At 48.2% G+C, this 15,222-nt stretch overlaps 1 protein-coding gene across 1 annotated transcript in view; it reads left to right on the plus strand.

The window, feature by feature from the left end:
• Positions 1-15,222, plus strand: part of ZMIZ2 (zinc finger MIZ-type containing 2) — a 99,396-nt gene that overhangs the window by 62,012 nt on the left and 22,162 nt on the right. Inside the window, exons 2-6 of the mRNA XM_035140137.3 lie at positions 5,859-6,006; positions 6,506-6,620; positions 7,787-7,989; positions 10,773-10,965; positions 12,574-12,837. Coding sequence (XP_034996028.1) covers positions 5,957-6,006; positions 6,506-6,620; positions 7,787-7,989; positions 10,773-10,965; positions 12,574-12,837 — 825 coding nt within the window. The 5' untranslated portion in view covers positions 5,859-5,956. The remainder of the gene's footprint in view (positions 1-5,858; positions 6,007-6,505; positions 6,621-7,786; positions 7,990-10,772; positions 10,966-12,573; positions 12,838-15,222) is intronic.

Genomic DNA, 15,222 nt, shown 5'->3' on the forward strand with positions numbered 1-15,222 from the left:
TCAGTGGCACAGTTTTGGGAGTCAAAGTTTACTTGCAACAAAACATTTGGAAAACACAACACTGTGAGCCCATCAATGGCTTACCATGAACACATAGCTTGCTCCTCTATGTTCCACATCCAAACCAGGGTTAGTGTTGTTGTTTTGCTCCAAACCAGGGTTTTATAAAAGCCAAGGTTCGTTCTTCGCTTCCCAGTCATAGTTTGTTTGAGAGGAACAAATCACGATTCTCCCGTTTTGATATTAACGCCAAACCAGGGGAAGGGAAGCAGGTGTGATTTGTGAGTTCATGGGAAACCATCAGCTGGGGCTTGCCACGATGGGCAGGGCACAGTTCCCTTGAATTGCATGGGATTTCTTCTTCAGGCGAAAGGCACCCTATCATAATGTATGGAGTGCGGGCAACCGTTTTGAGATAAGGCACACGTGTGTGTGTGTGTGTGTGTGTGTGTGTGTGTGTGTGTGTGTGTTGGGTAATGAGAATGCAGTTTTAATTCCGGTATGATTTTTATATTTTAGCTGCCCCTTTCCATTGTTTGTATAACTGTTGTATGTCTCATGTTTTACCTCTTTTTTCAAAGAACTTCAGTGGATATATACAGTGGTACCTCGCTAGATGAATGCCCTGCTAGACGAATTTTTCGCTAGACGAATAGTTTTTGCGATCAGAGGTTGCCTCGCAAGACGAATTCGTTTTGTGAAAAATTCGTCTAGCGAATCACAGTTTCCCATAGGAATGCATTGAAATTCAATTAATGTGTTCCTATGGGCAAAAAATAATTAAAAAAAATTCAATGCATTCCTATGGGATTCGCAAGACGAATTTTTCGCAAAACAGATTGACTCACAGAACGAATTAAATTCGTCTTGCGAGGCACCACTGTACAGTGTAATTTACTGTTCATAGAGAACAGTGTGTCTTTCAATGCCCTATAGGTGAAAAAGAGGACTAGGCTTTTGCACCTTTAATTGCTGTGAAGAAAATTGTGTCTGCTACATGATGATTAAAGTGGGAAGAGTACCCCTGTTCACTTTTGTATCTGGACACTATAGTGCTTCACTTTATGCACTCTTAAGTGTTTTGCTGACACAATAAATGAGAACTATCCCGCCAACAGATATCCGCTGAAGTTTACACCCCCGAAAAGCTCCAAATGCATATGGGGACCCCTGTTCGGTTTGAACACGCACACCCCACCCATCCCTACCTTTTCATACCCCTGGAAATCATTTATTTTGTTGTATGTTTTTGTTTTTTTGACCTGCCTTTTTTTAAAAAAATCACAACAGTTCACATAAAATAGCAATCAGAGCCACTTAAGGCCATTTAAAAGCATCCAATTAAAACATCAAACGAAAAACCACCAGACAACTCCCCCCCCCAGTCAGAGGGGAAAGCTTGCAGACAGCACCCGGTCTTAACAATATTAGCAATTAGCCAGCCCCCTCGAAAGCAGAAGAAATAAAAGTGTTTTTGCCCTTCTCCTAAGAGCCAGGAAAGGGGGGGGGCGGGAGAGAGAGAGAGAGAGAGGTCAGCTTGGCAGGGTTCCTGGGGCAGGCCCCCCTCGCCTCCCCTCCCTCAAATGCATGAGTAAATGAGGGGCCTGTTGTTAGGGCTGCTCCCATCCCTTTCCCCCTCCCTGGCTCTCCGATTCCACTGACTCCTCTTTCACCCAGCAGATGGTGGAATGGAATGTCCCCACTCCTCTCTTCAGCCTCTCTCCCCACTCCCTTTGCTGGTGGAAACTTCCTTCCCTGCCCCAGGAAAGGCGTATGCTCAGAAGGTCCCAGAACATCAGTGGCTGGAGCACGCCATCGGGAGCGCAGAACACTTTCCTGGTCGGTTCGCCATCTCTCTCTGGTGGAATGAATAGTGAGAAGCAACCCAACGAAAAGCTGCCTCTGCTTTTTGGTCCCCCCAAAGCAGAGGCAGCTGGGAATAGGCTCCGTAATTGTCCCTGCTCTGGGACAGGCATTGACAACCAGCCCCATAGGAGCAAAGGCGGCTTTTTTGACTTTGCCAACCCTCCTCTTCACTCCCATGACCTAGAAAATGTGGGGTGCAGACGAGAGATTCCTACTTTCCCAGCTTCTAGCCGAGGGCGCTTGGTTCACTCAGTCTCCCCCCACCCCCACCCACCTTTTCCTCCTTCAGAACAGGATCCTTAAAACCTTGCCAGAGCGGTTCTTGCCAAACACGCTTTCCTATCTCTCTCAGCAGTCAAACAGTACATTCCCATAGCCTGAAACCTACAAGCAAAAGAGGGAAAGATAAGTTGAGCTAGGCTGGGATGCTATCCAGAATTGAGTCTCCCTTTCCTTTTGACTCTCCTGTATGGCTGACCTCAAGAAAGTCACCCAGTGGGTGGGGTGCCTCCCTTTCCCATGCGCAGAGCAAAGATTTTAGCATATGGACAGGGCTGGCTCAGAACTCAGCATTGTTGGGAACCACTGAAGCCCATACCTCAGTTGGGTGGGCGCCGCTGCCAACCCCTGGAGCACCTAGGCTGACCTCCAGCTCTCTTTATCTTAACCAGGATTTCCCCAGCTGTTTTTGGACTACAACTCCCAGCATCCTTGATCACTGGTCCTGCTAGCTAGGGATGATGGGAGTTGTAGTCCAAAAACAGCTGGAGACCCAAGTTTGGGAAACGCTGCTCTAGACCTTGGGACTCTGCTCAGGCTACTCTCCTTCCCGGGTTACACTCCTCAGTGGCTGTGCTCCACTCCTGGAGTGCTTTTGCTTGGCGGGAAAGGGACCTTGAACTGTGATGATGCCTTTTAACTAGCCTGGACAGAGAGACTTGTTGTGGCGCCACACCTGCTTTTTGCTCCTGCCTGTGCCCACCACGGATGTGTGGGCCCTGGAAGTTTGCCCACGAGGGTTTGTGGGATCCTGCGAAGCAACAAAGAAAAGGGCATTTCTGAGCATACCCAGAATGAGTGGGGGAACCTGTGGCTCTCCAGAGGTTGTTGGATCCATTTCCCTTCAGCCTCAGCCAGCTTATACAGTGGTGCCTCGCTTAACGAATGCCCTGCTTAACGAAAGGATTTTTCGAGCGGCGGTTGCCTCGCTAGACGAATTCGTTTTATGAAAAATTCGTCTAGCAAATCGCGTTTTCCCATAGGAATGCATTGAAATTCAATTAATGCGTTCCTATGGGCAAAACAAATATTCAATGCATTCCTATGGGATTCGCTAGACGAATTTTTCGTTATAAGAAAAGACCCGTGGAACGAATTAAATTCGTCTAGCGAGGCACTACTGTACTGTTAGCCTCTGCATCCTAGTATTGTCTATTCTGTGTGCTTCCAGACAGGGGCTGTTTTCAGTTGGGATTCAGCCATACGACGGTAAAGTGACAAAGGACCCGCACTGGGAAGTTTAGGGGGAACGATTGCATTGTTGGCAACCGTACCTTGCAAATTCAGAAGGAATGCTCACCAAAAGCCAAAGTCTCCTGATCTCCCTGCTCAAAAGAAACCTTTGACAAACGCTGAAAGCGCCCCAGTGGGCTGGCTGTGGTTCTTCAAGGTCTCCCAGCAGAGATCCTTTTTGGCTGCGGACGCAGGAGTTGGAACTGGGAACTCCCTGCCTCCAAAAACACGTGCTCCCTCGCTTGGTTACGGGTCCCCTTGTCCCTCTAAAAGGTAGCCACCCACTGCCCCCGCGTTCTGTAAAAGGGCAAGCTGCTTCGCAGGGTGAAACCAAGGAAATACACACGCCCGGTTCCGGTTCCCGAGCAGCAAGGGTCGTGATGGGCCTGGCTGTCCTCACAGGACAGAGGCAACGTGTGGCTGGCCGGCGTGCTGCCTTGGCCGGCTCAGAGTTGCATCTGCCTGGATGCTGTGCGGGCAGCAGAGAGTTAATCTGGCGTAACTAGGACAGCCCTCCAGTCTGCGCCTGCCAGGACCTTGTTTTGCCATATCTGGGCAGTACGCCAAGTTCCTTCTGGCCGCTGTATAAAGTTGACGTAGTCAGAGCGAAAAGCCTCTGCTGAACAAATGCGACCACTTCCCCTCCGGAAAACTGGGAGCAAGCTTGGGCAGGGGGAGAGAGAATGTCATTAGGGAGGGGGCAGAACTCCCATTGGCTGGCTGGCTGGCTGGCGGTTTACCTGTCCAGCACAGAAATCAAGTGACCTTCTATCTGAGGTGGGGGAGACTTCTCCTGATCTGGAACGAAAAGGCTAAGAGGCATCTGCAGAGAGAGGGCACCAGGTTTTGCCACCCACTCGTGGCCTTGGCTGGCGCTGCCTGAGGATAAGAGTGCACTTAAGGACACAAGGCATCTCTGGGCTGTATCATAGAGGGAGCGCTTGTCTGTACCTTATTTCCAGAGAAGCAGCCATATTAGTCTCTTGCAGTCTCGTGGCACCTCAAGGACTTGGGCCCCATCTGCACTATACATTTAAAGCGGTATCCTATGGCACGGCAATATTTCATTTTGTTTTTAATTTATTTGTTGGATTTACATGCCACTCTTCTTCAAAAAGATCTCAGGGCGGTTCATAAGATAGAAACATGAGATAAGAGCACAACAAACACGAATAAATATATTGGGGGGCCCAGGTAAGCCACACCCTGCATAATCGATCACATGATGCAGTGCGCACACGCGCCATTTGAATGGCAATGCTCATCCACTTTAGAAGGTCCTGGAACCCTCAAATATTGTATTGGGGGCGAAGACCCCTCGGCCCCTAGGAGTTGGCTCCTGTGAGCACAATAAGGGGGCCAAAGATAAACCAGAACGTATGGGAAATTATGGGATTTCAGCATTGACGAAGCAGTGTGGCTGCCCCCCAAACTTCGGCAGACACAAACAGCCTTCAACGTGGGATCACGTGTCACAACAGTGATAGTTTCATGAGCGCAACTCATCATCATGAACGCGCAATAAAAATTATGTCCAGAGAAGTTCTGTATGCACACAAGCCACAGAGCTACAATTGCAGAGTTGGTTTAACAATCAGTCCCTCTTTGCAGGGAGCTGTAGCGATAAAGAGGAGCCTCCTAACAATTCTCAGCACTCTTTGGGGAAAGTCATGACTGTTTAAAGTAATACCATAGTACTTTCAATATATGGTGTGGATGTAGCCTCGGACTAAGGCAGTGTTTCTCAAACTTGGGTCCCCAGCTGTTGTTGGACAACAACTCCCATCATCCCTGACCTCTGGTTCTGCTAGCTAGGGCTGTTGTTGGGATCCAAGCTTGAGACACACTGGTCATTCAGCATGTTTCCTAGGTCATTCAGCATGTAAACTGGGCTCGCATCCCCAGTCAGCCATGAAACATGCTGAATGACCTAGGAACAGCCTCTCTCTTTCCCTCTCTGCTGGGCAGAGCTATAGGACATCCTGGTGGGTTACTTTCAGAAGCAGCTGGTGGTGCCTTGTGTATATGTCACTGTGTGAAGGGCAGATCATCTGCCTTGTGAAGAGAAGGTCCCAGGTTCAATCCCTAGGATCTCCAGGAAACGCTGGGAGAGACTCCTGCCTGGTCAGTGTAGATAATTCTAAACTAGATGGACCAATGTTCTGACTCAGCATGAGGCTGCTTCCTCTGTCCCTATGTGTGTTTTGCTTCTTGAAAGACCAAGGGCAGAGACTTAAAGTGGATTTCATGTGGAACATCAACCTGATCTAAGTCTCTGTGCTAGGCTTTCCTCACTAGTTCTTCAGGCCAGACGAGCTCAATTCAACACCCATGCCTTGAGGAACACCTTTAGATTTATTACTGTGGGTCAGCTTGCCCCGACCTGAGAGTGTTCCAGCCACCAAGCTTAGCCCGATTCCTGTTGCATGCTTTCTGGGAGAACATGATTTTAACCTCTCTCTTTCTCTGTTTCTCTATAGCCCATAATAGAGCCGTAACACTGAAGAGGCTACTTGCTCCTCGCATTGGTGTTGCCTTGGAAGGTCCTGCTCCCAACCCCGTCACCTTTCTGTAGCCAATGAATTCAATGAACCCAATGAAACCATCGCTCCCACCCACCCCACATGGGTAAGTATGGCCAAGCTTGCCCCAGACATATCTGTATTCCTTCACGCACCCCTCTCTCTCTGTCTTACCTTTGGGAATAAACTGAGCCGGGTGTATTCTGCACAACCAAGAGGCATCAGAAATGGATAGGTGATTGAGAAAGTCTCGTGATTTCAACCCTTGATATCTGGAAGTGAAAACAATAGCCCTTCCCTGCCGTTTGCCCTCTGCCAATCAGAATTTTGAAGATACGCTGCCCCTGAACATGGAGGTTCACTTTACGTAACGTAATGCACACCCATTGATGTTGCAGCCGCTGAGCGATCAACATGCGCGCGTGCATTCACTCTTGTATTCCCCCTCCTGCATAAGCATCAGTCCTGCATTTTCTTGCTCTGCTTTGGGCTGCTTCCTGTGGTCCAGCAACACCCCCCCCCCGGCCGCCTCCTGCCAGGCTTTTCTGCCACTTCCCCAAAGGCTCCTAATTAAAACGTTGTGCGTTGTTTGTTGCTTTTCCTAGTGATGGTTCATATGCCTACGAGTCAGTTCCTTGGCAACAGAATACCAATCAGCCTGCAGGATCTCTCTCAGTGGTAACCACGGTGTGGGGAGTCAGCAACACATCCCAGAGTCAGGTACCTTTCGCAGTCTTCCAAAATGATGGGGTGGGGCAGGGAAGTGGGGTGTCCGGGCTGCGTGTTTTCAGCCATCTTGGTAATCAGTCCCTAAAATGGGCGAGGAACCTTTTTTTTAACCCCACTCCAAGGACTGCATTCCCTTCTGGGAAAACTTCTTGGGGGGCCACATGGGAGGGCAGAAACTGAAGTGGGCAGAGCAATGAATGCAGATTTCACCTTTCAGACAAGCGAGTGTCCTTATCAGAGTTGAAGGGTGCATTCCATCCAGGCAAAAGGTGTGGCCTGAGGAGAGGGGGTGTGGCCTGGGGTGAGTCTCAAGGGCCAGACAGAGGGGCCCGGAGGGCCAGAGGTTCCCCAGCCCTGCCCTACAAGACCACACTGCCATCAAAACTGCCTAGTTAACCTATTATTATTACTACTACTGTATTATTTATTTATTTATTTATTTATTAATAATAAATATACCTCCTTATACCCAGAAGTCTCAGGGCAGTTCACAGAACAAAATCAAAATATAAAACCATAAAAGTCTTATTTCTCCCCAGTGTGCGTGCTGTTACTGTTTTTAATTACCATTTTAAACTTCCGACTTTCCCCACCAAAGAAACTTAGCGGCTGCATCCGGACCTCGCACCAAGCCAAATTGTGGCTTTGCGAGGAAGTGATCACTCCTGAGATGCAGTTCTTAGCCATTTTACTTCTGCCCATCCTTTTTAGGTCGGCACAGCAGCTAAGGCAAAGTTTGGCTTGGCATGTTATCTGAACCCTGGGGTTATGGTTAAGGTATTTGTTCCTTTACCACCCCATCTGTAGGCTACGAAACCTTAACCAGGGGTTCACTGAACCAAACCATGGCTTAGCCAATTCCCACACTGATCTAGAAAGCTCTTTCTCTGAAGCCAACCCATTCATGCTGTCATGATAAGTCAGGCTCTGGCTTATAAGTCACACTCTGCTTTATTTGTCTCCCACCGCTCCTACGCTTGCGGATAAGCCATGGCTCAGTGGTAGAGCATCTGCTTTGCAATACAGAATGTCCCAAGTTGAGTCCCCGGCATCTCCAGGTAGACATCATTGACCTAGATGGGCCAATGGCCTGACTCCATAGAAAGCAGCTTCCTGTGCTTTCTTGTTTCCTCACTTGGGCTCTTCAACCTCTGCAGGTTTTCGGAAACCCCATGGGCCCTGGGGGGAACACCTCTGGCAACCCCATGATGCCCAGCGTGGCCAGCAGCGGTTCTGGAATGAACTCACCTCAGTTCATGGGACAGCAGCCTTTCCCAGAGGGATCTACCAACAAGGGCTACGTGCAGCAAGGGATGTATAGTCGCAACACTTACCCTGGTGGTCCAGGCTTCACCACAAGGTAGGTTCTGGACTAGCAGATCAACCTTGGTTCATTGCGTACTGCCTGCCTCCCTGCCTGCCTGCCTGGGTCGCAGCAGGCATCAGCTTAGGTCAGAGGAACGAAACCACTTCTGCACGCAGCACGTTGTTAAACTGTGGAACTCCCACAAGATGTGTTGCTGGCCGCGAACTTGGATGGCTTAGAGGATTAGAGAGATCCATCAAAGATAAAACTATTGTGGCTTACAGCATGCCTCTGAATATCAGTTGAAGAGCATTGAAGAGCGTTCAGTTGCATTCAGGTCCTGCTTGTGGGGTTCCCAAAGGCACTTGTGGGGTTTCAAAGGTGTGCCTTTGGCCCGATGCAGAGGTTCTTTGTACATAGAAGGAGTCATTCTCCTCTGTGTGAGAAGGAAGAAGGGGTGCCTCTTTAAAGACAGGGCTTGCCATCTGGAATTTTCAAAGTGCTTTTTATTGAAATTAGTAGTCTTATTTAATTGGGGGCACCATTTTAGCAAATTATGGGCGCAGCCCTATACTTGCTTTCCTGGTTGTAAGCCTCATTGCACTCCAGGGAACTTGCTCTTTTGCCAACGCCTGTAAGATGGTGCTGCGAAAGTCTTTCTACGCGTAGTCCTGTACACAAAATTGCTTGGGAGCAGCGAGTCCTGTTGGACACAGTGGGACTTAACTTCTGAATAAACACGCACAGGAATGCTCTGTTAATCGGTTATTATTATTGGTATGCGTGGGGCCAAGAAGGACTTCACTCAACCTTCCCACCCCCAAAAGCATTTGTCAGAAGGGTGGCTTGCTTGAGATTTGTGTATTTTGAATTTCTAACCTACCTATTCCACAATAAATCCGATGAATAAAATGTTCACCCAGAATATTACATATTACATTGAATATAACAGCTCCCAGGCCTGCTTAACCCCAGCTGTTTAATTTTTTCCCTAAACAAGGAGGTCTCACAGTGCTTCCGGAAAACTGTTTAAACCATTAGGAATTTGATGGGTCTGTTCCAGGTAGTTTCACAACCGTGGTTCACCCACCAAGAATGCATCTCAATATACAATCTTGCAGTACAAATCTGTTGTATTGTGTATGCTCTGAAGTGGGTTTTTTGTTGTTGTTGTTGTTTTCTATAGAGTTCATGAAATGAATAAATACATAGTCAGATATGAGGCTGTTCTGGATGCATTTGAAGATCTGATTTTTGCGGATGTTTTCAGGCATCACTTGACCCAGCAAGTTCCGGATGAGACATTTTTTTAAAAGCCTGCTTTTCTCCAGTCTACGTTTATATAGCAAATTCACAATAGAAAGGGGAGAGCAATGGCTGCTGATAGGAAGACGATGCTCCTGTTTTGAAACATCTGGGCTGGTGTGTGGCTCCTTCACCCCCATCTGCCAAGAACACACTGATACCTCCGCTCTCCCTTTTCTGTTCTTCCTTGGGGTAGAAAGGAGTTTGCTTGCTTCTTTGGAATCCTAAAACAGAAGGGTTTTTTTTTAAAAAAGGGGGACGGGAATCCTTCTTTAAGGACACAGGGAAGCTGCCCTATGTTGAGTCAGAAGAAGCGGACTCTGCTGTTCCAGAGAAGCGGACAGGGAGCAATGGATTCAAACTACAAGAAAGAAGATTCCACCTAAACATTAGGAAGAACTTCCTGACAGTAAGAGCTGTTCGACAGTGGAATTTGCTGCCAAGAAGTGTGGTGGAGTCTCCTTCTTTGGAGGTCTTTAAGCAGAGGCTTGACAGCCATATGTCAAGAATGCTTTGGTGGTGTTTCCTGCTTGGCAGGGGGTTGGGCTGGATGGCCCTTGTGGTCTCTTCCAACTCTATGATTCTAACATTAATCCATCCAGTTCAGTATTGGCTGCGCTGACTGGCAGCAGTGTCTCCCAGCACTAATGGAAGAGTACCAGGGATTGGACTTGGGAGCTTCGGCTTGCAAAGCAGTTGGTCTGCCTCCGTGGCTCTTCCTCTTGCAGCATTCTCTTAACATGTGAATCAACGCTCTGCATGGTGGGAGAACAAGACGCTTAGTGGGTGCGTGGGGAGTTGAGCTGTCAGACGCCTGTCACTTGCTGCGTAGTCATCCCATTCCCTCTGTCACCGCCACCGAGTGTGTGGGGGAAAGGGCATGAGCATGTGACTAAGCATGATTTGCCAGCTCATGGTCACCAGGCCTGGTTTCCCAATCACCAGGACACCTCGCTCTTCTAGCATCATCCGACTCCAGCCGGGCTTCCCTGTGCTTTGCAGAAGGACTGTGGTGCTACTGCTTTCCCTGATGTCAGAGGCCAAGTGGAACTCATATTCATCAGAGATCCATCGGTTGGCAGGGCAGCCTCCTTAAGGAAAGACGGGCAGTGGTAGCTGGTGCCCATTGGGGCAGAAAGTGGGAAGCCAGAGCAAATGGCTGTCAGAACCAACTCATTCTAGTTTTGTCCCCATCCACCTCCCTTCTGAGTTCTCCAAGAGGTCATGGAGACAAAGCTGACAAGTTGTGGACTGGTTGTAAGTAGGAGGGTGGGCTGGGTAAGAGCAGGCCGAACTCGGTGGGGCAGCACGCCCGTTTCCCCCAATGAACCAGCCTCCACTGGAGAAGGAAGTAGGAGAGTCGCCTTCTGCCCACCCTGTTCCACAAGATGCCCTCTGGATCTAACCTTTTGCTTTCCTAAAAAAAAGATTCTGAGGACACCCTTCTTTTCCCACTTCAAATACCAGGTTCTTCTGCCTATTGCGTAGATGTGCATTGCCTGGTCTGTAAGACACCTCTTTTTCTCTTCTAGTTATGCAGGCAGCCCAAACGGCCCCGGGGGAATGGGCATTCCTTCACATACTGGGCGACCCCCTGCAGACTTCACCCAAGCAGCCGCAGCCGCCGCTGTTGCAGCCGCCGCCGCCACGGCCACAGCCACGGCCACAGCCACCGTGGCCGCCCTGCAAGAGAAGCAAAGCCAGGAACTCAGCCAATACGGAGCGGTAAGATGCAGGCGACGTGATTTCAGCGATTGATCATTCCCGGGGGTTTTCGAGGGTGAAGAGCGGAGCTCACAGGATGTAACTTGCAGCCGGGGAAATAGCATGAAGCCAAAGGAGCACCATCTGTTGCAATGCTATAATGAAAGGCCAAGGGCCTTGAATTTGCTCAGAGTGAAGTGGCACCTTCCCAGAAGGTGCGGGTGGTCTTTTTCTTTTGGAAATAATTCTTATTTGATTTTATAGATATAGAATTATAACAATACAAAATACATATCCATATTTAGAGATTTCTCTGAATTTCTAGACTTCCCACTTTTGCCTCCATGGGTCCAATTGCCAACCTTTTCGACTGCATATTGTTCTATAATCCATATTGTATATCACTCCATTTTGTCCATAGTATCTGCAGCATTACAAGTGTTACTGCAATCCTGCTAATGTTTTCATCTGCTTACAGTAGCCTCCCAGACAAATTATGAATTTCCCCCATTCTTTATTAAAGTTTTTGGTCTTCTTGGTTTTTCCCCACCTGTGAGTCAGTTGCAGCTGTAGCAGGAAATGGTGAGGTGGGCCCTGCTTTGGGTGGCAGATCAGGATCGCACCTTAATGGGTGATCAAAGAGATTGCATCCCCTACGAGCTTCAGATGAATATACAGAGCGGCCTAATGCTGACCTGGTTCACAGGATCTGATCATGGTTTAATAAGCCACGATATGCACAAGCTCAGTGTCTTTGACTGCAGCCCCTTCACTTTTCCCCTTTTTGCGAACGGGAACAAGCCAGGAAGGCGCACTTAACCATAGCTTCCTGTTCTGTGCAAACCAGGAAACTATGGTTAATGGCTTCCAAGCAAGCCAGGATTCATCAACCAGCTTTTAAAATTATAGATTTTCCTGCTTTGTTGTTTGCCACCCTGGGCTCCTTTGGGAGGAAGGGCAGAATAGAAATAATAATTTGATTATAAAAATAATTTTAAACCTTAACCATTGTTTCCCGGTTTGTGGAGAGAAAGAAACTATGGTTAGCTGTGTCTTCCTAGCTTGTTTCTCTGCTCGCTGAAAGGGAAGAGCAAAGTGGGAGAAGGAGGGGGGGTTGCACACAGCTTGTGCCATGATTTGATTGTGTGAAAACAGCCATTGAGTCAAGACAGTTGCTCCCTCCAGCCCAGTATCTATGCTGACTGCCAGGATCTCAGGTGAAGAAAGATTTCCCATCACCTGTCCCCTACTTTTTTATTTAAAAAAGATGCCAGGGATTGATGCCAGGGTGGAGAGGAGCTGGCTTGGCTGCGGCAGATGTGCTGGAACAGTGATGTGATGTAGTCATTAGTGTTAGACTCAGACACGGGAGACCAAATGAAGCTCACAGGGTGGCCTTGGGCCATAGGGTTGTTGTGAAGATCATCTTGGGCAAGGGAGCATGTATACCATATTTGAGCTCTTTAGACAGGATGTAAATAAAATAATAAAGAAGAACAAATATTGCTAGGGACCAGCCCTGGGCATCTGTTGAGGTGTGCTGTATTCTCACGACCCTTTATTCCACATAGGGCTTAGTTTCCTATCATATTGTAGTAACCTTTCTTTCTTATTTTTCCCCCCTTGAAGATGGGGGCTGGGCAGCCCTTCAACAACCAGTTTCTTCCTCACTCGGGGCCGCGAGGGCCATCCGTGCCCCCTGGGATGAATCCTGCCAACATGGGCGGCGTGATGGGTGCTTCTGGGATGTCTCCCATGAGCATGAACGCAGCGAGGGCGCCTGGCATGAGCGCCCTGTACGGTGGCCAGCGGATGCCCCAGCATGGCTACCCTGGTCCCCCGCAAGGCCAACCGATCCCCAGGCAAAGCGTCAAGAGGACGTATTCCAATGAGGTGAGGTCAGGGTGGGTGGGGGGTAGATAAATAGGTACCGCTGTGGTGGGAAGGTAAACGGTGTTTCCATGCGCTCTGGTTTCCGTCTCAGTGTCCCATTACGCCAGAAGCAGTTTAGTCCTGCTGGCCACGTGACCTGGAAAGCTGTCTGTGGACAAATGCAGGCTCCCTCCGCCTAGAAGCGAGATGAGCGCTGCAACCCCACAGTCGCCTTTGACTGGACTTAACCGTCCAGGGGTCCTTTAGCTTTAGCTTTACCTTTAGGTGGTCTGACTCGGTATGATGAAGCTTCCTATCTTCCTAACTAACTTATTGGTGGAAATTGTAAGGAAGCCAGTTTGGGCTAACTATTAGGAGGCACTGCATACTAGGCCGCCGCCCATGCTTGCTGTGTCCCATCAAATCTATTAATGCGTGCTCATGTTAAAAACAAGGCAGTAAGCAGCAATACCACCCACCAGCAGTGTTGGTAGCACTTTCAGCCACTGCTGCCACGACCACCTGGCTGTTTTCTGCTATAAGGTACTTTCTCATATGCCTACCTAAGGCCATATCTGCACCAGCTCATTAGCCGATAATGGCCCAGGTAGCATCCTTTTTTTAATGCAAGTTACAACCTCATCCAAAAAAAGAGCCTCCGTTGTTCCCAGGATGCTTTGGGTTAAATGCCTGCGTTCCTTTTCCTCCTGTGTATAGCTCCCTCCTCTCCTGTTTTATTAGCAGAGTCTTTGTCCTTAAAAAAAAGGAAACGAATAGAAAGAAATTAGGTTGATTTGTAGATGTCTACCCATTCACCACAACTCATTCTGCTCAATTGGTTTTTAGGTGGGAGGGGAAACGTCTGTAACATTTATGGCTTTGCCTTTCTATTTCACAACTCCATGGAGACATCGTAGGGCTGCTTCCATTCCTCCTTGTTTCATTTTTGCACCGTGCATCAAGGTTTCTGGCGTGGGTGTAATTGAACATATCCTATGCTATTTTAGCTATTGCTTTTTTTAACAAATATAATAATAAGCAGAACATTGAAGCCCGGAGTTCTTACGAGGGAAACGTATGTACGTAAGAGAAATGTGCAGGCCTGTGGCCCTCCTGAGGTTGCTGGAATCCCAACTCCCGTCAGCCTCAGCCAAGCATGGCCAGTGATGAAGGGTGATGGGAGATGACAGTCCCAACAACATCTGAGAGGCTACAGGTTCCCCACTCCTGCTCTCTTAAGGCTGTTTCCCGTGTTCCACAGTGCAGACACCCCATAATCCTGAAGTCCTTTGGTTTGGGGATGGTGTGGGACCCCATGAAAGTTATAAGCACAGAAAATTCAGCAAGGACTCAACAACAAACCATACTAAATAATAATAATAATAATAATATATTTATACCCCGCCCATCTGGCCGGGTTCCCTCAGCCACTCTGGGCGGCTTCCAACAAAACATTAAAATACAGAAATCCATCAAACATTAAGGGCTGCCTTAAGATGCCTTCTAAAGGTCTGGTAATTGTTGTTCTCTTTGACCTCTGGTGGGAGGGCATTCCACAGGGTGGGCGCCACTACCGAGAAGGCCCTCTGCCTGGTTCCCTGTAACTTAGCTTCTCGTAGCGAGGGAACCGCCAGAACCACTCAACCTATTTTAAGGTTGTGACGGAATGAAAGAAGGATTACACTTAGCCATAATGGAAAGGAGTGTTTTAAGAATATGGCAGGCCAATCTGAGGAGGAAACTTGTAGCTAAAGCACAATGCGCGACATCTGTTCCGACGATTCCTTACCGCAGAAATTGGCACTTGGCAGACGGAAAGTGGCAAACACATGGCGCCGGCAATGACAGCACCGACAAGATCATTCTCCTTTGATTTCCAATGAATTAGTCAGAATAAGGGCTGCAGCTCTCCCAACTTCTAGACTCGTAGGCTGTTTACAGATGTAACGCTAAGGGTTTGGTGTTAAGGACCTAAGAGTCCTGCTGGATCAGACCAAAGGCCCATCTGACCTAGTATCCTGTTCTCACAGTAGCCAACCAAATGCATGCAAGAAGCCCACAAGCAGGACTTGAGTGCAGCATCACTCTCCCCCACTTGTAATCTCTAGCAGTGCCTCTCATGGCCATTGAGACTGGCAGCTGTGAATTTATTTAATCACCTTCTAAAAGACATTCATTGTTTTTATCATATGTGGTGGACACGCGAAAAAGTAAAAAGATTTTGGGAAATGATATATAATGAACTGAAAAAGATTTTTAAATACACCTTTCCCAAAAAAAACCTGAGGCGTTCCTATTGGGACTAATAGGAGAGGAGATTGCAAAGGGAGATAAAAAATTATTCATGTATGCTACAACCGCGGCTAGGACTTTATTAGCCCAAAAATGGAAAACACAAGAGTTACC

Source organism: Zootoca vivipara, chromosome 14, assembly GCF_965207765.1.
Source record: "Zootoca vivipara chromosome 14, rZooViv2.hap1.1, whole genome shotgun sequence".
Lineage (NCBI taxonomy): Eukaryota > Metazoa > Chordata > Lepidosauria > Squamata > Lacertidae > Zootoca > Zootoca vivipara.